The sequence below is a fragment of the Neodiprion lecontei genome, chromosome 6, assembly GCF_021901455.1.
Source record: "Neodiprion lecontei isolate iyNeoLeco1 chromosome 6, iyNeoLeco1.1, whole genome shotgun sequence".
In the NCBI taxonomy this organism is placed as follows: Eukaryota; Metazoa; Arthropoda; class Insecta; order Hymenoptera; family Diprionidae; genus Neodiprion; species Neodiprion lecontei.
In genome coordinates, this window is record NC_060265.1 from 1,380,397 (window position 1) to 1,404,266 (window position 23,870).

At 40.9% G+C, this 23,870-nt stretch overlaps 2 protein-coding genes across 5 annotated transcripts; one reads left to right on the top strand and one right to left on the bottom strand.

Moving 5' to 3' along the window:
- Positions 1–50: 50 nt before the first annotated feature.
- On the top strand, positions 51–22,975 carry LOC107228223 (MOB kinase activator-like 2). Of its 4 annotated transcripts, XR_006905085.1 has the most exons (7): positions 7,689–8,137; positions 16,448–16,732; positions 20,054–20,308; positions 20,963–21,087; positions 21,327–21,554; positions 21,689–21,972; positions 22,425–22,975. XR_006905085.1 is itself a non-coding variant. In XM_015669606.2 (6 exons), the coding sequence occupies exons 1-6, from the start codon at positions 404–406 to the stop codon at positions 21,751–21,753; spliced, it is 963 nt and encodes a 320-aa protein (XP_015525092.1). In that variant the 5' UTR covers positions 51–403; the 3' UTR covers positions 21,754–22,188. The 4 variants fall into 4 exon arrangements, 3 of the variants coding, with proteins under 3 accessions (XP_015525092.1, XP_015525090.1, XP_015525091.1); XM_015669606.2 differs by lacking the exons at positions 7,689–8,137; positions 22,425–22,975 and adding an exon at positions 51–408 and having other exon boundaries at positions 21,689–22,188; XM_015669604.2 differs by lacking the exon at positions 22,425–22,975 and having other exon boundaries at positions 21,689–22,188.
- LOC107228222 lies at positions 22,772–23,547 on the bottom strand. The gene is made up of 3 exons (XM_046743100.1): positions 23,488–23,547; positions 23,290–23,429; positions 22,772–23,192 (listed from the first exon to the last, which is right to left on the bottom strand). The coding sequence occupies exons 1-3, from the start codon at positions 23,545–23,547 to the stop codon at positions 22,772–22,774; spliced, it is 621 nt and encodes a 206-aa protein (XP_046599056.1).
- Positions 23,548–23,870: the final 323 nt, after the last annotated feature.

The following is a 23,870-nucleotide window of genomic DNA, read 5'->3' on the forward strand; positions in this document are numbered from 1 at the left end:
CAGATAAACGAAAACTCTGAAGGCGAAGCGAGAGAAACGTTGGATCAGCTGTGTTATGAGGTTGCATTTGTTGCGTCAGGTGGTTTATTCGAGTTTAGGCTCGGGTAATAGTAAGTTATTAAAGCTAATACGGAACAGCTAGTTCGCCGAACGAGCGCCGAACTGAACTGGGTGATATTAAATCGACTCCCAGTTCGCGAAACACCTATATTTTGACGTCAAGTGGGGCATGACGGGAACAGGTGACAATAGACCTTCGCCATGTTAGATTTCATGAGATTGTGCTGCAAGTGCTAGTCGAAGGATATTTCGGTTTTACTGACTTCCACGCCGGTGATCTAACCAATAATCATCCAAGCTGGATAGGTTACCCGAATATCTCCGCGATACCGTGGACTGGTTTATGGGGTGAGTTTTCAAAACCTTACATTTCATCCCTCCAATTAGGATCGCGGTCCTCCGGTGGTAGAGGTTACCTACCACCGCTCTCTGCTCCCCCTCACGTTCCTGCTTTTTCACCGATGTATCTGTCAATTCGAACCCGCTGATTCACCCGAATCACCGTGAAAACGCATCGTTTTAACCGCGTCCTTGATCCGACGTGAATATCGCGTATCAACAGCCGAGAACGAATCGGTAGAAAAATGCGTTATCACCGATGCATATTATTTGAAATCTCTCTCATCCCCCGGTCATCACCGATGACGTTGTTTCGCAGTATGATAATTACCAATTCTCTAATTAGGGTCAATTCCTCCGTAAACTGACTCACGATTAATTCGCTTACTCGTTGCGGTAAGTTGTGTATTATTTACCATTCTATGCTGCATAGACCGTACCGTACAAACGGTTCACGTTTAAACTTTGGTCAGCGACTCGAACTACACGGGTCCGTCCATTTGACGAGGTAATTTTAGTAATCGGGATAGGGTCGATGGTTATTTATTTAATATTACGCCTGTTTACAGCGTGCGCGTTGATTAACAGGCCCTGAGGCTGTCGTTGTTGTTTATCACGATCTCCGCACAGGTATCTTGAACCGTATCGAAACGCCTCTCACGTACAGACGTGTGTGCGAATATTATCCCGCAGATCGTTAACATACGTAATTAATGAAAATGATACCTAAGCTGCGGCGGCGCGGCGAAGTGAGAGAGTATAATGAGAGCCGCTTTGTGCTCTAATTCCAAACGCTTGTTTAGCTAATTTTCAGCGAAAACCCAGAGGGTGCTTCGCCGGCCTGAACAATTTCGAACAACGATCGAAAAAACCTTTGTGTTTATTCAGTTACACGCCGAGCCTTGTACCCAACTTGCCGAGTTTATTTCGCTCTTTCTTCTTTTATTTTTCCTTATAACCACTGTGTTTTTACACGTGCCGTAAATTCTGCGCAAAAATACGTAATATACACACACGTCCCACTCGACGATGTGTTGGTTGTGTCACACGACTACGCCGATCTATAATCGTTTATGCTCAGCCTTCGGATCGTGTTATATAAATAAAGTACATTATACCTACCGATGGATGAAGAAAAACGATTTACCCTGCGCACCGGCGTCTCTTTGCTATATCCATACCCGCCTACTTCTATCAAACATGCATATAGATGTATATTTTTTCTTTGGTCACACCTCGCTAGTTTATACGGTAATACATCATGCGTATAAATAGTAAATATCTGTAACCCCGCTAGTTCGTGAATACTGTATCACTCCATAAATTGAAATGTAATATCTGTAATATACGTACGTAATTTAACACTATCACGACGACGGCGATGGTGATGATAACGATGATGAAAATTTACGGAAGGCTAAACAGAACGGAAGAAATATAACGTTATAATACTCGCGGGGTGTACGCAAATTGCTCGTTAAATTTACCACTCCCTTTACCCCGCTACACCTGAATCTTATTATTGTTTTCCTAAATTATTAGCCGCCTGTTTTCAGCATCACCAGTCAAGTTTCCTCTGTCATTTCAGCCGATTAGGGTAAAATATGAAAACCCCTCCCCCTCCATCGCCGTGCAGGGCTTATCCCTCTCTTCTTATCTCCGCGGCGATAATTATCTTCAACACAGATCCTCTCTTATACTCTCGTTATCGGAATACAGTGTAAAAAGGTATAACAAGGCGGGTTGCTTACCTTTTAGACGATAAAGGAACAAGCCTGCAGACCGAGAGTAAATATTTGCATGCTCGCGTGTAATAAAGAGCTGCTTTTACCGCATCAATGCAGCCTTTCTTTGATTAATCATTCTTGGAGAATTTTTCAAAAATTTTCTACCATAACGCAAGGTGCGGATGGAGAATTGCGATATTAACATGAAAAAAACAACAATATCACAAACGCGATAAATTACGCGCTATTCTTTTCACACGGAAAAACGAGAAGCGTGACTCACCTCGTGGTAGAGCAAAGCGGTATATGCCTTAGGTATGCGTGCGTATGCATGTAACAAAACGACTGGAACTATGGGTAAGCATTGCCACGCTCGCCGTTGTGAATCACGCCTAACCGCCACGCAACATCGAAGTATGTATACGCGTTGTACAGATATCGAAGAAAAATTTCGGAGATATTCTTGCGTTTTTTTTTTTTTTTTTTTTTTAACCAAGATAAAAAATTTGCCAGTCAAGAAATAGCACGTATATTCATTCTTGCGTTTATTTGCTCGCTATTGATGATAGTTTATGTTTTTTTGTTTTTATTTTTAATTTTTTTTATCCGCTGTGCGTATACGCGCGACGTTACGCGTTACGTAGCCCGCTGCTATGTAAATATCACGTGGCGTGATTTGGTCGCAACACGTACGAAAATCCGTGTCTATAATTTATATACCCATTATATAAACTCACGCGACGACGACGGACGCTGCCTAGAAAAATCTGGATTACGCGAGTATGGTAAGCGGTTTTAACCTGCAATAAGAACGATGTTAACACCAGTGTTGTTACGGAACGATGGCGCAATGCCTCGCTTCGTAAATCGTGATAAAACGGTAAATCGTCTTCTTCAGACCCCGTTATTATTTATTAAGAGGAGGAACATCTTGGCCGCGTTGTGGGCGGATTCGGTTCGACCATTGCGCGTATACGTGTATAGGAGCTAAGAATCGCCGGAGCACGTGGCGATCTATAAAAAAGGGGCCTGAAGAAAGGGAGAAAACGGCGGAAACGAGATCAGGAAATTTTATTCGACGGGGATAAAATCAGTCAGCGATTTTTCGCGCCGCGCCAACGTTGGCAAATCTTTTTACTTATTACAAGCTCAGACGAGAGAAGTGAACTAAATCCGGTTGGACGGTTGAAACTCGTTTTCGAGGGACATTGTTATTTTACGCAAAATGCCACCCGGGTTATCAAATTGTAGAACAAATTTTTGGGAATCTTTTAATCGCCTCATGTTTTCAACTCGTATTAACGTATCTCTACTTTTAGACGCAGCTTTGCACACGATTACGCCTACCCTACATGGTATACGGCATATAAGGTGTGAGATGTTTGTTTTCACCCGGTTATTTTTAACGCGAACGTTATAGCTGTAGAGAGGTTCTTCGTCGTGGTGTTACAGGGTCGACTGGAAGGAAGGAAAATCTTTATCGAGACGCGATGAGGGGGATGAAAGGATTTGCGGATAGGAGTTCGTATTTTTCTCTCGCTCTAGGCTGTTATTATATATATATGTGTGTGTGTGTGTGTATTTACATGCGGCGGCTTTTCTTTCTCTCTGCAATCTGATCAGTTCTTGCTATGACCATGCTCGAGTATATGATGTATAATTATACTCGATGCATAAAGTGATGAAAATATTATCATTTTGGATAATATTTGCATAAATTAATTTCTATTTTATTTTCGATTTCATTGCCGTAAAATTTTCCGTAACACGATTTTCATGCTTTAGCTTTTTATTCACGGAGATGCTTCGCTCCGCTGGTTTTCTGCCAAGTTACAATACAGAAGAAAACGTTGAATAAAAATTATCTAGAGTGCGAATTTTTTACTCAGGCGAACGATCGCGTTCTTGCTATTATGTTACATACAGTCAAGATTGTAGAGTTTGAGTTATACAATCTCTTCATCGCGAATTTCAGTTAAAACGTATGAAAAGCATAAGCAAAATGAAAGCAAGACTCCAAGTTTACTCTCTCGAAAGAAATGAAGGATAAAATAGAGAAAAAAAAATATCTCGCCCTCCCTTTTCCTCGTTTTATTATTAAGATTTCACTCGAGATAAATATTGCGGGTTCCCTAAATTTTTCACAAAATCGTATCTTCTCGTTCATATCTTTTCGAGAGAATCTCTCGATGAGATTTCTTGTTTATACAAGAAACAAACAAGCAAACAAACACAAATAGTAGGCAGGTATGTACGTATCTCGAGTCTTATCGTCTACTCGCACCGGAGAAGAAGAAAATAAAGAGAGAAACAAAAATCCGAGCGTCTCTCCTTCCGTACTCAAAGACCAAAGGTGAAGAGAAGGAAAGATATCACGTAGCTTTTATACCACCAACATTTTACAAGCCTCTTGCCTGGTTTTGCGTTCCGAGTGAGCTTGTGAATTTTTTCCACTACAGTGTCCGATTCTGATTTCGTTTTTCGCTCCGTATTTACCTTGTCAAACAAAAATGAAATCGGCGAGATAGAACAAAGATGCACGAATTGTTGTATCTAAAGTTGAAAATAAATTAAACGCGAGTAAAGGTAAACCGTAAAAATCGATATATGTGGCAAAGGAATAAAAATAAATCAGGTGACGTGGATGCAGGTGTGTAAGAGCCTAGCGCGAGATATCAAGTCTTGTTTTACACTTATAGATATGCGAGAGATCTACAAATTGGTCAATGTGACTCACGCACTGCAGATAAAGATGGATAGAATGAGAGAGAAGGAAGAGTGAGAGAGAGAGAGAGAGAGAGATCAGCTGCGGCGCGCAATTAGACGTGACTCTGTGTTGCGTGTAGGTTTCTATAATTATCCAACTTGAAGAATCTGCGAAGATGCTACATAAGATCGTATATCTGACGCATGTCATAAAGTTGTTTACGGCCGGAACGAGATAAAGAAAAAAAAAAAAAAAAATTCGCTCTCAAAAGTTACGTACTTTGCAATTATACATTGAAATTATGCCTCCCACGTAGATACGAGATTTTTTTTCCGCCGAGCTCACCGATACACTTATACCCGGGTACTTTCTTTGAAAAACAATTCTTAGAAGAACTTGTCAACGATAAAAAATACGAGCTGTAAACAAACTCGTTCGCCCACTCCCGCACTGTATACATGCTATAATTACGTATAATGACAAGTTGTTGTTTTCCATCGTTAATAATTCCGCGATATTATCACTGACAACGGCCATTGCTACACCAACAAATTACGCAATATCCGACTTCTTTTGTGCGGGCGGTATGGTTGAAACGAAATTTTGCGAATTTCACGCAATCCCCTCCGGATTTTGAAGGCAATCCTGACAAACTATCCGCTAGTCTTGCGGTGTCGTTAGATTCGTCATTAGGTAGATACCCATCACCGCTCTGCAATAGAATCGAACAAAAAATAAATCCGAATTACGAACAAGTGTGTACTAAGGTCATGTAAGGTCATGCCGAGCGTTAAAATTTGAACCCTTTCCGTTCGTTTGTTTATTTAACATTGGAAGAAAAATGGTGAGTTTGCTCGGTCGGCAAGGGTAGGTGTACTGCACGACCTTAATGCGGAATAATGATACAACGTTACACGCTACGATGTCATTCAAGTGACGTACGTGGCGAGGCGGAGACGCTTTGATCGTGAATCCGTGCGAATAACGTGCTCGGCCTATGCGTGTTCATCCTATTATATATGCGTAATGGCATTCACAGTCGTTCGTTCAGGTGGCCTCGTCATTTTTATTTTCGCGTAATGTCACGTCCGGCGTCTTGTTAATATATGTATACGCATGCATATTATATGTCGTATATATACTATTTAAACCGGGAACATTTGGCCTGTTTATATATACATGTACTCTTTTTTTCGTGCAAATATCACGGCTATATACGTGTATATATGTAACAGAGGCGTTCATTTTTCTCGACGATGACATTATATACGTATACCGAAGGTTCCCGCAAATGCGATGTGTATATTATGCGTATGTACCTGCCTGCCTACCCAGTTTTGAAGTTTTATCGAAAGCCTTGTAAGAATAGACTCCTCCTCGCGGTGCTGGTGTAAGATTACGGGGACCTGGATGGGTATCTTATTCTACCCTCTACTCCTTGGAAGAAGAATAAAATACAACTGCCGCTACACGGCGGTGTGCGGGGCATCCTCGTCGATTACATTGTTTCCAAGAAACTAAACTTTCAGCCATGGGGGCGGAAACGGAGGAGAGCGAATGAAGAAGTTAAGGGTGCCTGGGCATAAAGTCCTTTAGGCTATTTCTCCTATACTTCGCCACCCCTTCCCCCATTTTATTTTTATATCATCTCAGGTACACAGAGATACCTCGTGACGTGTACAGTGTGTGTGTATATATGTATTACAGTCTAGTTTTCTTTTACGCATACAGACGTCTTTATTCCCGCGTGTACGTGTATTAGACGTCTGTACACTACCGCTTTCTTATCTTTCTTCCTTATGGTATACGTTTTCCCTCTGAGATTTCTCGATTTATTATACATACACACACACACAGAATCCTGCAACACCCTTCGGGATTTATATCGCACATATGTACCTAAACCGAAATTTCTACCGTCTAGTCGAGTTTCGCCATTCTCCCTCTTACACTTTATCCACACGTGAATCTTTAAGAACACTCGTATATATGTTACATTCTTTTCTATCCTTCCTTCCTTCCCTCCTTCCTTTTTCCGATTGGATAGCACTTTGTGCGCAACTCCACCTCACATACCCACTCTTTTTAAACAACGCGACCGCGACTAAGTCGAATTAATTTGACGAAATTTTTCAAAGTCCTTCACGTCGACCGCTGCAGGCTGTTACACACCTGTGACGTTGGCTAATTCCCCCCGCGTATTACCGAAGCAAATAATATCCATGCAAGCACCCGCATATGTACGACGGGTATATACCTATTATATTGCAGGTATATGTTTCGTCGTCTCACAAAAGTGTAAATGTTAAGACAAAAGGGAGAATTGTGAGATGAGGGCATTAATACAATATTGTGTACAGAAAATGAGGGGACAACGAAAACAGCAAGTATCCGTCTGCCTGTAATACAGGCACACTTTGACAACAAGTTACGTGTGTCGGTGTATAAATTAGGCACACTTCCACGTAACTATTGGTTATCTATATATATAAATATAAATATATATATATATATATATATATATACACACAGATACGGGTACGACGTACACGTAATAACGTCGAGGAGAGACTTGTTCGGCTTCTTCGTCGCGCATGTGCGCAGTGTTATTTCGTCTTTATTTTAATTTTTGTCCGTCCCTTTCCTCTCACGTTTCCCGACGTATAATTGCATTTGGTGATACACGTATGTACGCCAGGCGCGTATAATCTGTCCGTTTGCGTATACACACACAGGCATGTGACAATGCAAGTTTGCCAGCTTGTTACATCTCCTCGTCGGTTGAATAAGAAGCCCCTAGCTCTCGGTTTTACTCGTGCCGCATCGGCGAAGAGAGAGCGAGTAAGTGCGAGTATGGCGAGTGAGTTGAACGCTGGATAGACGAGGCGGTGGTCCCACGACCCACAGTATCCGTAGCGGGTCCTAAGTCCCAAGTTACAACCTGCCAGCGTCGGTCCCAGCCGACCGTATAACCTACAAAATTCTACTCCAGCAGCAGCGGTTCTCCCTCGTTCGTACATCCTTGCGATAAATTATCTTATTATCGTCGATCGAGTCGTATTATGCGAGCCTGCACCGGCCGGGAACGAGAGAAACTCAATTATACCGACTCGTCTGCGTTGTGACGTTACAGTCCGGGGTCCGGCATCGTTTTCTTTATTCTTCGTCTCGTTTTTCAATCGGTATACACGATATACAGCTGGCTCGCTATGTTTGGTATCGGGAGCAGAAAAGTGTTGAAATATTCCGCCATTGACACTTCCTTAGCACTGGACGTCGAGGACACCGTCACTTGCTTCTGCAGGTTAGTTTCATCGTCGAGTTACGAGACGATCTTCTACCACCTATAATCCTCGCCTTTTACACCGATGCGTATAATTTGAAACTTGCAGTGCTACACAGTGGCTGAAACCGCGAAAATCTCTCTCTCTCTCTCTCTCTCTCTTTCTCTCTTTCGAATTACGACCTTTACGCGTGTGCATGTACATGTATCGTATATTCTCTGTGCAACGTAGGTACGTGAAGTTGCGAATGTGAAAAACCGAAGAGCAGGTAGAACGAATTTTACTAAGTTTGCATGTACAGTGCTAAACGGGATGCTCGACTCGTGACGTCAGCTCTCACTTTATAAACTTACATGTGCATATGCGTACGTTGCTGCATACGTATACACGGATGTATGACGTTATTGTAAGCAAACAACCGAGATCGAGTAGAAAGTTTTACCAACTATAATGGGATTATCACGCGGTCCGTGTCGCCTCCTTTGTACGTACGAATCACTGCAAACCTGTATTTATAAACGTTGTGCGTACCAGATATAGTGCCGGCAATTATCGAAATTAACCGAGATTACAAGACGAATACAAAAAGAAAAAAAAAAAAACGTCGTTTCTTTACACTCGCGTGTAAAGAACAGGTTCGTCGTATGAACTTATATTCGTTATAATACACGTGCAGTGCCATGGTGAAGCTTGTCTGCCCGATGGAAGAAAGATTTCGACACCTGCAACAGACTTTCACCGTCCCCAGGGGATCCTCCTTATCTACGTTCCATCTATCTGTTTGTCTGTCGAGTGACTGACTGATTCGGACAATTTTAAATATGGTGTCGAGACACGCACTCGTATCGTTGTCAGTCGTCGCGCATTTTTCAACGCTGATGATGGAGAAAATTAAAAATAAAAGGTCAACAATTTTACATTCTTACATTGTATACACGTCGATAGAGTTAATTAACGAAGGATACCAATCTATGAGAACAACTAGGCGCAGAAATTACGTGTGTGAATCTATTTCGCGTTCACGCGATTCACCTACAGACTTGCAGTAAGTACAATGAGAAATTGGAGGAGAGTTTGCTTGCCGATTGCTACGTAAATACCTCAGGATAGCTCTGTACAAGGTATCGTATATCTTTCGTTGAAAGGTGGTTTCGATTCAGCCGTTGAATTGGACTTGGTTCAGTAATCACGAACCGTGAACATCAAAGACGGTACTGTAATTGTGTGTACAAAAGATGGACGCGTGTATACGTTCACGTTCGAATATTTAGACGTATCTGCAATTGATATTATAAACAAGTGACGAACGGTTTACGATCGAGATTTTCGTTCGTTGGTAAAAATGATTCAATTTTTTTTTCTCTCTCTTTGTTTTCGTGCAAGACGCGTCAATCTCTAACTACGCAGAATCGTCGATATGATTAATTTTCACCAATTTCGGTACAATAACGATGTATAAAATTTTTGCCCGACTGTACACATGTACACGCGTTCGAATTTGGATTAATTTTTCATTTTTTCACATTTTTCATCGCGCTAACGAAAAGCAAAAATACAAGCGTGAAAAATTTAATTTGAACACTTTTTTACACGCCCCAGCAGCTGTTTGCCATATTATTATGTATATAGATGTATCGTCGCAATTCTGAAACTATTACTTGATATTTATATATACATGTGTGTGTGTATACATACATACGTATTATATGTAGCAGCTGTTGTATGGTACGGAAAAGTTTTTATTCAAAATATATGCTTTAGTTTGTGTAATTATATCTATTCATTTGATATCGTGCAATTAATACTCTTGCGAGTATCATTCATGATCATACGTCGGAGCGTGCTTCTCTTGTACGTGTAAAAAACAGACACGTCATCAAGCGTTGTATACGTATACGTATCCAATTCAAGCGGCTAACCCGCGTGACGTCAAAGAGTATTGATTCGATTCTTTACATCGCTATACATTATATGTGAGAGGGAGAGAGAGAGAGAGAGAGAGTGCAGAAAATTGGCCAGATACGCAAAATGAACATTCTGCAGGTATACACACACACACACACAAGTTATACTGGCACATACTGCATTACGTACACGTTGAATAATAATAATAATAATAACAACAACAACAACAACGATCTTCCTGTGCGTACGTTACGTTCCGTTGTGTATTTTCTCGTTGCTTCAATGTTACCCTCTTGGTATAAAAAACTTTGCTGGTAATCGTGTAGAGGTAACGGGTTGTACATAAAGCTATGCGTACAGGTGTGCGTCTACCTGCAACCCATCTACGTCAGAATAGTTAATCTTTGATCGTGATTAATTGGCTGATCGATACAGAGTATATCCTGGGATGTATACGAACCTTCTCTCTCGAGCAATTTGAGCAATTGACGAGGCAAAGCTAGGCGACGATAGCTATCGGATCCGAGGTACGGTACATAGGTAGAACGTTTCCGTGTATATATGGTGGAGTATCGAAACGAGTCTTCCTCATTCTCGGATGAGTATAAAAATGATGCGAAGGTCGCTCGTAGATTGGCCGGGAGCTGGGAGTATGATTCATCGATAATTCGAGTGGATCGTCTTATAACAAGGAATGATCATCATCGTTCCTTAAAGAATATTAGGACGGACGGATTGATGGATGGATAAACAAGCTCGGCGGACAGACGACTCGGTGTATGATGATATACGGTATACGTGTAACGCGTATATAACGTCCGTCTATTTTTACTCCCACTTTATTAAAGTGCCAACTCCAAATATAAACCCTGTCAATGCGCTGCGAACACGTTCGTAAGGGTTATATCATTTTTCTTAATTACCGTTCACTCGAGACCGCGATATAATTGTTATTATCATCATCGTCATTGAAAAAAAAGACCTCCTACGATTAAAGATTCTACAATTAGTCGTTTGAATACGAAAATACTTGTCGAGACGTCTCATTAATTATAGACGTGAAAGTATAAAGACGTGTCCTTAGCCGTCAACCTCAGCTTCGGATGTATTCTCGATAGGTGTGTAGGCATGTCGATAATAAAGATCGTACGTACAAATGTAACTATGGAAAGGTTACGGAGACTAGAAAAATGGAAATAGATAATCTTGGATTTTTAGGGTCGCTGAGAACGAATCCGACGTCAAAATTTCATACTTGAAAACAGTGGATCCAAGATGGCGGACTAAGAGTATAAAAATTAATTCTATCCGCTCGTATCGAATTCCCGATTGTAAATTTTGCGAATCAGCAACTTGGAGAACCCTCGACTGCAAGGAAAAATGTATGCTTAACTGGTATAAAGTATGCTTCCACAGCTCCGCATTTCCACGACAATAAACCGCGAATTCGTTTTCGTTCGGTATGTATCCGAGTTTCGTACAAGTGTCAAATTAGTACGCTACGGGGATCGAGGAAATTCCCGCAGCGTGTTGCACCGCGTGCCGATGGGATGCGGGGAATCGGAGCGAAGAGGTGTTTATAAAATGCCGAAGGGGGCGGCGATAGGGCGTCGAATTACTGCCCCTCGCGATCGTCGCGGCGTCGCGTCGCGTCGCGTCTCGTCTCGTCTCGTCGACCGGACCGGGATGCTGCAGGGGATGACGATCCTCGCCCGGTGTAAACAAACGCAAACAACGCGCCGGGGGTGCTGCTCCAGTCTCGTCGGTCCACCTAGGAGTCGCGTCGCCTAGGCGCCGCCGGTCCATCGATCGCAAACCCTCGGCAATCCTCTGCAGCGAAACGAACCGGCGCCAGCAGCCTTCCTTCCACTCTCTTCTCGACTTCCATTCTCCTCTGCCTTGTTATACGCGTGGCTTTCCTTTCCTTTCCCCTCTCTCTCCCTCTCTCTCGCTCTTCACTTTCTCCACCACCCCTTTACCGTGTTTTCTCTGCCCCTCTCGCTATCTTTTTTCTCTTTCTCTCCAGCTACGACGATCTTTAGTCGAAACATCCCCACCACAAGACCACGACGCACACGCCAACCTAATTTGTCTAGTCCTTCTCTTTGTTTTCGTCCCGTATTATCATAGCTGCTGTGTAACGTATGTTTTTTTTTTTTTCAATATCTTTTTCGAACGGAAAAGGTTACGAGAGTCTTCGAAGGTATATTATATTCATAATTTTGCAAATATACAATTGGAGCGATTAATCTTCAGTCCGTGAAACGAGATCGTTCCAGCGGCATTTCTTATCGCATTTGCGATTGTATCGTACGATGGTTAAGGTTGTAGTTGTTGAGCGATTAATTTTAGTCGCGATGTGGTTAGCGGAAATCACGCTGCGTGGACTGCAAGCAAGACGCATAATTATACGTTGGCGTACATTTTTTTATTTTAATTTTAAGGTAAAAAAAAAAAAAAATTAGCGTTAATAATATTTCAGGTGGTAAATGAATGCCGCATATCCCTGCGGCTGCTCTGCGCCAATTTTTAGTTTGTCGAAAACTGTTGATAATATTGCTATCTGAAATGACGATGATAAAATAGTTGTACGTGAACTAATCAGTTTGATTTTCTATAAAATTCGGTATCTCTCTTAGCTCTAAAATATTTCACAAATGTTTTTTTCTCTTACGAAAATCGATCCGCTGATATTATGTAATTGAAAATTGTATGATACGCTCGTTTCTCATGCAGTTGCGATTACGTAATGCAAGGATCATTGCGCGTGTGTCAGAGATCGAAGAACAGATGCGCGAAACCGTCTTTCCCGCTACAATGATATATATATATATATATATATATATATATATATATATATAATAAATATTAATATGCAGAATAAACTGCACAAGAATACGGATACAATGAGTGCAGATGCACTTCGAGGATGCAATTTTATCTTTAACGATCTCTTAGCGTAGAATCGTCTTCACGATGTTGCGTTTTTATAACGTCGACGGACAGTCTAGTCGGTTGTATAATTATGCAATCATAATATTGTAACGAGGAGAGACTCGAGGCGTAGCCTATTCACAGAAAGCTTAATTTATTTTCTAAGGTACTGCAGAATTCGCGACAGATTTTGCATACGACAATGAGCGAGCCGTATAAAAGCTGATACCGTTTCTGAACTAAGAACAAAGAATTATTCTATACCCGTACGTGTATCGTTAATTGTTTTTAAATGGACTCTTCGTTACTCGCTAAACGCCGTTTTTCGTTATATAGCGGTAAATCGGAAGTATCACGTATCGCCTCGGCTCGTCGAGGGTTCGATATACCTTTAATTCGTATATTTACGCGTCGTTGTCCGTGTGAATAATTGCCTATCATGAATATTACACAAGCCTTTCACGCGTCGATCCGTGTGCAACGTGCGTTACGAATCATTTAATTTCGCACTGTACAGGGTGTATAGATATATATATTATAAACTGTAACAACGTTCGTAGTGCTGCAATACTATTTATCGAATTCCACGAGTATCGGACAAAGCGAAAATTCCTGCATTATTTCTCACGATATTATCTTCGTCGGTATATTATTGTTCTGATAATGACAATAACTCGTTGATTTTCTTTCTTCAAATTTTGCAACAACACAAACGGCAACGATGATATACTGAAAATTTGAAATTTCAGTGGAATTCACCTTCTCGCGTTGAATGTCAATTAACACGTTGCGTGGCGTACATCGGGAATCGGTGTATTACAGCGACCCACCACCCCTTGCAGAATTAAAAAAAAGTCCCCAATTGCAAGCATCGCCCGATACGCGTAAAACATGCGTAGGTGTGTCAGTGGGGCTGCTCCGTCATGTATGTACGATGTATGGCATGCACGTATATACGTGTATACGTATACCTATACAGTGGCGGGTGATATCGATTGTCGCAGAGGAGCGGAGATGGAGGAGAAGGAGGATAAGAAGGGGTCGGTTAGGGGCAGGGAAGGGGGGCGTGGGAGGAGCTTTGGGGGGAGAAACTGGAGTGACCCAGTCAGCTGACTCGTGGCTCCGACGCCAACAGCTGATCCGGCGTCCCGCGCCGTGGCGAGAGCATCGCGACGCAACTGACGCCGCATTGCCGCCGCGACGCCCAACCCCTGATGCACGATTATGCGAGTTCGCGACGTTAAAAAAATACAAACACGCACACGCACGCACGCTTCGCCGAGTATCGTTGCGGAACGAAGATAGGACCTCGATCGTTCGTTTAAACGATAAACTATCCATTTTTGTACGCTGTGATGTAATAAATTATATGCAAGTGCGGGAAACGCGTCAAGTTTCAACAGTGTTTGTCGTACTTGGTGTATTGTACGTACAAGAGGAATAAGAAGAATAAGAAGAAGAAGAGGAGGAGAAGACGAAAACAAAGAATATTAATAATAATAATCCACGTGAATTTAACCAGAGCGGTAACACAATCCGAGAGAAAGATCGATTTTACTCGGTTATTTCATCTTCGTTTCCGGGTTTTTTTCTTTACTTCTTTTTGTTTCACTTAAACATATACTCCGAGGTGTCTGTGCGTCGTTTTTGCATTCCTATACCGCAAGAATATGCGTGTCGTTTACCGAGCAGTCTCCTTTGTCATAACGTAGAAAGGAGTCGATCAATCAACCCGTCAATCAATCACCGGAAAAGGAAAAGTTGGACAATTATAACTTGATTTCAATTTTCAGTTTTCGGAAATATCGGTTATTTTTCATTATTTGAATTGTTTGTTGGTTTGTTTTTGTTTTTTTTTTTTTTCTCAAGTCTTCAAGTTTTGTACAATCAATCTGAGCTACAGTTTATTATTGCGCTCCTTCTCTCTGCGGCGTTTTTTTTTTTTTTCTTATAAGATAAGAAAATCCGTAGGTATATATGTAAATAACCGCATACCTTTTATATATGAAGTTGCATACACGAGAATTCGCGGGATTTTCTTCTCCTATTGCCTGCAGATGTACATATTCAAATATATGTACGTATAATGATACAGTATATAACCTGTATGTGTGTATGTATTTCACTGATATTACATTCTCTTTCTAAATATGTATATTAATTAATATTGCACCGCATCGCCGCAAACGCTTGCCACTTGACGAATGTACAGGGCGTCAAAACCTTGCATTTGATACTAATTTAATTTTTTTTTTTTCCACATATTGTAACATCAACTATATTTTGCGAATAACCGAACGAGAAGTAAAGTCTTACATTATTTATTGAATAATTTCTTACAATGTTTTGTGTACGCACAAACTTCGCCGTTATCGTATGTTACTAATTATAATTATATATCCGCTCGGATTTATTTTAACGAACTAGTGACCGCAGTTCGAGATTAACGCGTCAAGGCAGACCGGATGTGACTATAAAAAAAAATATCCCTTACGATGAAACATATAAATCTCATAGTAATATGCAAAAGTGATAGGAAAACTTAATCAAACTTTGAAACGTATATAATATAAACGTATTTTACAGGTATACGCGGTAAAGCGACCTGCTACGATTTTCGGCTATTTGTCTCTGCTAGTTTGAAAAATTTCGAATATGTATAGATAGATGTACATATAGTGCTTTAATTTCCGACTTCGAGACAACGAGTGAGACACATTTGTTAGTCGAACACATTTAGAAGGCGCACAATCAGATTCGACCGTGGCTGCTAAAACACATGACAACGCGGTGCATGCATGTGCGGTGGTGCGTCATTGACCGCGATATCGTTAATATGCATGCAGTCGTGTTGCACGACGTATGTGTGTACGTGTAACAGTACAAGTATATAATGAAACAAAGGTTGGAGGGATCGGTACGATTCGGTATTTCAGCTTATCGATAGCAGCATGATCGATTAATGATTTCACACGGGCAGGAAAGTTAGAAAGCGACAAATTATGTATGTGATGAAATTACTCGTTGTTCGAATAACGATTTTTATTTTTGTTTATTGAAATTGGAATTCTTTGAAACCGGGACGCCCGATTTGTTATTCCAAGCGAAGAGAATCCAGATTTATTGTATGTTATACCGTAATAATATCACGAGCCAAGAAAGAAAACGATGAGATTATAGTACGTACGTGTAGGAAAAACCCCAAGTGGCAAGCGGATGTGACGTCACGAGACAAACAATTCGCAGATATGTGAAAAAGAAAGCGAATTAAAAAAAAAAAAAAAAAAATACCAGAATACCGAGAATAACAATGAAATTCACAGATGTGAATTTATCATCAAATACGATCACGTAATGTTATTGAAGCCGAAAGGTTCGGCGCAGCAGTCATAGATAAATGGAAGAAATAAAAAGTCAAGATGAAAGTAGAAAAGAAAAAAGAGAGAACGAAGAAAGAAATGTAAAACAAATTGAATTTTGTGTGCATGTAGTACGCGAGAGAAATTTAGCGGAATCAGCGATAATCACTTGGAGTCATCGTCGTCGTCGTCGGTATCAGCATCGGGAACACATACGCCGATAATGATGCGGTCGCCGGCACGGGGGGCTGTCGCCCTTACGGAGACGACGACGTCCTCGGCCTCGGCGCCCGCCACCCCCGTGCACAACTCCTCCTCGTCCTCGTCCTCGGCAACCGGAGGAACAAACGTCTCCTCGCGGCTCTCCCTATTTGACACCTGCCACAGGAAGATACGACTCTTCGGTGAATTAGTCGCGTGAGTCCCCCACCCCCTGCAGCACTTGGAAAAACAAAGCGAAACGGGAATATTAAACGAAAGTCGAATTACCAGATTCATGGTGGAAATCTTATCTACGAATGACAACGCGGACGAGTGGAAACTGTAATTCACGCTCGGGATTTTTTTCCCTTATCAAACAAACGGTGAAAATGATCGATACGATCTTTCATCGTGTATGCGTTTCAATCCAGGGATGGATTTTGGCCGATCACGTATTTAGTTCCGCGATATTGAGAAAGTTCAAAATGTTGAACCTGATGTATACGAAGGTCAAAATTTTATCGACTTACGAATATAAGAGAGTGACGATTTTTTTTTTCTTCTTTTTTTGTGTTGTGAAAAAGAAGAAAAAAAATTGTAGCACGTTTATACGTGCATCTCATCGTCCAATGCAAAAATCTAATTAACCTATTTCGGAGATCGTTTTTGCTTGTTTTCCATTCTTATGCGTGTATAAGGGTTATTATTGGATTCGATCGGTTTTAGCTTGTTTTTCCTAGTTGCAATACCTAACGCATACATTATACCTATGTATATAAATATATATGTTACGGATATTCTTATATTTATAAATATTTTGCCGGATCAGTTATTCATCGAATTCAAACAGTTATACACACGTGTACAACCAGCCAGTGATGCGGCGGCGAATCTCTCTTTGTGCATGCGTCACGCTGCAGGAAGGAAGATGTATCCATAAACGTGTAATATATCTGGGCGTATGGGTGTGTGCGGAGAGTGTGTGACGTGCATCGATGTACCACGAATCTCGATGTATTTTATACACACACACACACACACACACTCACGCAACATGTATCGTACGTATGCTTACGGGATGACGATTAGACGGGTGTGTATGTAGGTCGCGCAGGGCGGTACGAAAGGACGAACGAACGTGCCTTTTCGTTTCTAGACGGTAGGGAAACCTTTCTATTCCTGGTCGATAATGCAAAGTTATTCGGAACGCGGGCTAAACAGTGGTCGTAGGTAGGTATAATAGGCCGCGAGGCCAATTTACCGGGCATTGCTTGGAGAATCGCTTTATCAAACCCATCGCGACGAATATTGAAAATGTGTGGTGGGTGAAAAAAATCTGCTTACCCTCGCAAACGCGTCGAGTTTTATTTACCACCATTTAGTTATAAATGATGGAAGAAACAACCGTGTGTTTGCCGATTTGAATTTAAGGTATTAACTTGGAACGGGTACAGGTAAGAGAAACGTAACAATTCGTAATTAGGTTTTGGAGCTCGATGCAAGAAGAGCCAGAGATGACTTTGAAACTTGAGATTGTACACCCGCGGTAGTTACTCAAGAATCCCGAACGTCTCGACTCGGAGATTGCGCGGCGGCTTGACTTGAGTAAAGTTTGGACGAGGAAAGATCTTCAATTTTGAGGCTGCCTGCTGACTCAAAGTGTAACTACTGCGGTATATTCACCCGGCACTGTGTCACGCTCGAGTTTTAGTTCTGTTTGTACGTTTCAGCGGAGAGTTTAAATAAATAAAAATAAATAAAGCAAATTTCGTCTCGACAGTCGTAGAAAAGGTAGCAATGGCTGGATTTCGAAATTCCACTTCATTAAAATTAACTCGGTAACGCTCGGCCAACCGCTGTTTATATTCAGAAACGATGTTCGGTACCTTGTGCTTGAATCGCGGTACTCGCGAAAATCAGGATCAACCCTGATCTTGTCGTTACTGTACTTAGGTATGAGTTTGCGTGTAACGTATACAAGTTTGCGGCTGCTCTCTGGACCAAAACTCTTGTCCTCGATTCGCTTTTGCGGCTAAATCAGGGTTACCGGACTTGAGGTGTCGCCGACCCGAGTCATGGCACGACGCGATCACAACGGAGGTCAGCGATTGCAATAAGAAACTAAGAACACCGGCTGCACGATGACTCACGGATCGTCCGCCTCCGATCTCGAACCGGAATCTCTCCCATCCATGTAACTCCGTGGAGTCAATGAAATTTTTATTACAACAATGCTCATTTTCACATATTATTGACATCACTTCTCAAATTATATCCTTAGCGTCAGGATAAGAAAATTTTGCGGAATGGTTTAGCGCCGTTGATAAAGCAATGTATAAAAATGGGAATTTCCAGAAGTGGGTACCTAACCCAAGAAGACCTCTCCTCGAACCTGCTCGACGCCGGCTTTATCGTGAAATTTTCTTCTTCCTTTTACCTTTTATATATACATATCCATTTACGCCTTATCAGACTTCAAAGGGGTATCATAAATCAATTTTTTACTTCTCCAAGGATAGGCTGGGTTTCGTTTTAAATCGCGAATACACTCGAGGATCACGACTCCCTCTCGTCCCAAACACCTATAAGGTTTTACCCTATCGTCGATAGGTTATTGAGTTCGACCCTTGCTCGTCCGGATACCCCGTCACTTACGCAGGCCAGATTATGTACGGCAAACTCGAGCTTTTTTTTCTTTCTCTTTTCACCCTCACCGAACACTCCTCGTCGAGGACCAAACAGCATCTCCAGATTTTGAGTGAAAAAACTGCTATTATCAAATCGTCGTACGTAACACGCAAAGGAGCGAAGCAACAACGACGATGTTGCCGCAGGGTTACAGTTTAAAATAGTTGACACCGAGACGTGAATCAGCTTTATATAACCAGAGATGACACACGAAGTGAACAGTCTTGACCAAGTTTAGAGGATGTTTTTACCGCAGCGCGGCCCTTGTCCCGATTTTTCACCTGTCACGTTTAAACCATCATTAAAGTCTTCTCAAAATATAATTGTGTTCAGGGAAACAATTCTCTTATATCTGTATGGATGATGATTTACTTTATATGTATAATAGAAGTGCCAGCGATGATTTACTTGTCTTAAATGCGAACGAGCTGCGTCTACGATTCTGACGGCGATCAGGCGATTGATAAATAATTTCACGTGATTGAAACAGAGCGGCAACGGAAACGTATGTAACAATATCGAATGATATTATTTATTCGCCGTTGTTAAGGTGGTGGTTATAGGTACAATCGCTGTAGTGTCTTCTCGCGGTTAAGAAAGTCACGCTTTTTTACGATACAATTATAACTAATTTATGTTTGCTCGTAACTTAAAGCACACGGTACATGCTTATATTATTACACTGTGTGCAGCGGGGTTCAAGTGGCCAGAATTATGGCTCGTACCAGTTCTCGTCGGTTGCATCGTTGCCCCCTGAAGCAGTATTTGTGTGTTAAATTATAATATATTACACCGTGCGGATCGTGATTATTACAAATTGTTGACTGCTATTTTTATAATTATTTACAGAAAAGCCCGACGGAAGGAGAAAGATGCCGGAGCCACGGAAGATCCCAAATTGTACCTGGAGGAAGCCGCTTTGGAACGACAGCTTCCGGAACTTGACCTGAGGATGCTTGTCGACCTACCGGCTGGTCTCGATTACAACGAATGGCTAGCCTCCCACACTCTCGCACTTTTTGACCACATCAATCTCTTCTACGGAACGATATCCGAGTTTTGTACGATGACGGGATGCCCCGACATGACGGGTCCTGGTTTGAGGTATTTGCGACAAAAATTATCAATTACATGGACGCGAAGACGAACGATGTAGATTCTTGAGACCTCGTCAAAATTCACTAACATTGTGCCGCCTGGTCGTAGCGAAAATTATGGAGATCGTTGGCTCTTTCAATTTCCGATCCGAGGACTGGCTGAAGAACTCCACTGCCTTTCGTAAGGATATCTAGTTATCAACGGTGCCTGTGTAAATAAATACCGACGTAAATATAACATATCTCTAACCGAGCCCCTCGCCGTCCAGTAAACTGTTTAGATTCGACGAATTTTATGACCGGTTTATATTTACAGAAGCGTAAAAAGATACGCGCACCCGTACTATATTTCTCGATAAAAACTATCAATATATGCCAGCATACTCTTGACCGTACTTGGTCGCTCAAATAATCACAACGACAGCACGAACGCTGCGGTGAAAATAAAAAAATAAAGAAATCGCATCGAATTACACACCCGTATTGTTTCTTTCGTATGAAATGTACGCTTATCGCAGGAAGTCATTCATTTAATTCTAGTGAATTAATTAACAATCTAATGTCTATTGGAATACACGTTGCATAATCAATACACCATTGCTATTTATCGTGTGATAGATGTGCATTCAATTTTTGAAATATTTCTCTCTTTCACTTTCAGGACGTATTTATGGTTTGACGAAAAAGGAAAAAAGACTAGAGTGGCTGCTCCACAATACATAGACTACGTCATGACATTTACACAGCGTACTGTTAGTGATGAAACAATATTCCCTACTAAATATGGTGAGTAGTGGGAAAAAATCTTTCCTTTCTAGTTTTATTCAGTATCGTTTATTTCCAAGTAAAATATAAATAGAAACTTCCGTCTCTCGGAGGAATATGTCTGGTCATTATCAGCTATCGATAAAAAAAACAATATTACCAGCAACTTTTCGCGAACCAGTGATTGCAAAAAGTTGATCACTTTCCTCGAACATTCCTGTTCTACGTCACTTGATATTTATTTTTGTGCCTGTTTTTAGCCAACGAGTTTCCAAGCTCGTTTGAATCGATAGTGCGTAAGATCCTGCGATTGCTGTACCATGTTGTTGCGCACATATATCACTGTCACTTTAGGGAAGTTGCACTATTGGGATTGCATGCGCATCTCAATTGTGTATTCGCCCATCTTACACTTCTTAATCAACGCTTCAACCTTATCGACCCAAAGGAGACTGAGATCCTTGGGGACTTAGAAGCTGCTCTTTTAGGTAAGAATACTCTATAGTAGAGAACATATCATGTATCAAGCTTTGTGATTTGTGAGGTGAATTCGACATAATTGAATTACACGCGTAACTGTGTTGAGGTATCGGATCGATAGCAAAGATATTTTTCATTTCAGGTGATTCTACGCCTGCTTCTTCACAACCCCCAGCCATCCAGGAAACTCCAACCACAACTACCTAGGTAGATCCTGTTAAATGAAGCTAGAGGTTGCAGTTCCTGAGATCAGATAACGCTAGACGTTAACTGTTGACTATAGAGTTATGAGAGTTTTGGAGTTTCCATACAGAATATAGGCAAGTCGATGAAAAGCGCAGTTCTGTAAAAACCAGTAGTACCTGTACATAGAGGAGTGTGGAAAACAACTACAAGATGTAATTAGGGTTCCTCTGTTTGTTGTTTGTGAGTATTGTACATAATTTATTAAATGGTAAGATGTATTGAAGGAAAATGAAAAACAAACAAAACGAAACCGACAAAAAACAACAAAGATTATTGAATATTATTGACAAAGCTATAGTTGCTGTAAGAAATAATTTGTTCTGTATAAAAAAAAATAAATAAAACAATATTGTAAAGTTAAAATAAAACCAAATATATACCTGGTGTTGAAATATTTGTGTCGAGATATCTATTTATAATACGTATATCTGTATATTTTGTTTTATCAATTATCACACAAATGAGTCAATCACGTTTCACATCCATCTATAATACACGATGAGTATACAGTTAATGCCCGGTGCCCTTATGGGTTTATATATAATTAAACTTCAAGTAATTCTGAATATTAAAAAATGTTGCATCGCATGAATTTGCCTGCATCTGTTGTAATAAATCTTGTTCCGTTTTAGCTACATGGGATCCAGATTAGACGAAACGAATAAACTACCCCTTTGCAAAATACGTGTACTCCCGCAACTGGATTTCTACTAGCTGAAACAATCGCACACAAAGAAGTATCCAACATTCACAGTCGTACTATCAATACTTGAGAATAATGTAACAAAATGTTCTACAGTGACTTCTCTTCCGTTCATTGATACATTATTCATTTCCTTATTGTGATACAATCGACCTTTGGACTCATGGAATAATGACGTTACCTATATTTTTATACTAGTTACAAGCGGCATGCATAATTAATTATAATAATTCTACCAGTTATTACTAGTTATATGACTTAATGAGTAGCCTCTAGTCACGTACAACTGTTGTTGGTGCAATTGTTCACTTCGACAATCCTAAACGCCCTGAATACCTGAGCTATCTCTCTTAGAAAGAAACCAAGTCCCTCTGCTATTGGTTCACAGAGGTCTCGAAAAGATGTAGCTATATTGTACAACAGTATGAGTACCGGTTGTATCGTCGCATTGAATAACATTGACAATGATGGCTTCAGAAAGTAATCCGCAATCAATTGTACGACTCCCACTGTAAGTGGCCTTACTATGCTGAAGAGCAAAAATCTTATCAGCTGCAGTATAAAGGCTGTGACAAAGGCTATTCCTATGTGAATTGTACCGAATATTTCCGCCCAGAAACGGGTCGCGATGTAATCCGTTCGTTCCGCGCATTTCTCTGTAGCCAGTATCGGCGGAGCATCAGTTGTTCGATAGTACCTGTCGATGCACAGTGTCGATCGTTTTACTTAACCGTTACAGTTACTTTTGTCTGTCTATTATTAAAAAAATGTTGAGAAATTTTAGGAAAACGTACGCCGAATTGCCGTGATCAAAGTAGTAGATGTCTATCTTCTCCGACGTGTCATCAATGCCGTTTCCCGGAGTTCTTGGTTTTTCAAAATCCCGTTTCTTCTTTTTGGGAATGCCTTCTGATAGTTCACAGCATACGTAGCTCTAAATTAAACTCACTTACTATAAAACAGTGATTAATGATTGAACATTGAATCTGTACCTTTGGATAATTCTGATAAAGGTCCTTCTTAACTTTTACTTGATACGTCTTATCTGACATCTTTGGAGATTGCCTTCTGGGCCATTTAAAGTTCCATTTCTCACGGATGGGTCGGACTGCTTTCAAAGAGCCTAAAATACATCTTCCTTGTATCTTTTCTTTCTTTCTCTTTTCCTTTGCAATCAATCGCGCAGGGTTTTAATCAAGATTCTCACCTTGATCACGTTTCGGTATATTAGAAATACTCCTGTTGGGCAAGCGTAATTTCGAGAAATCGTTAACAGTATCACCTAGAAAATTTACCGCCTTCCTACTTTCAATGTAGTTTCAATGTAAAATCATTATTCCATGAGTTATGCATCAGAGAAGTCCTCACGTTTTGT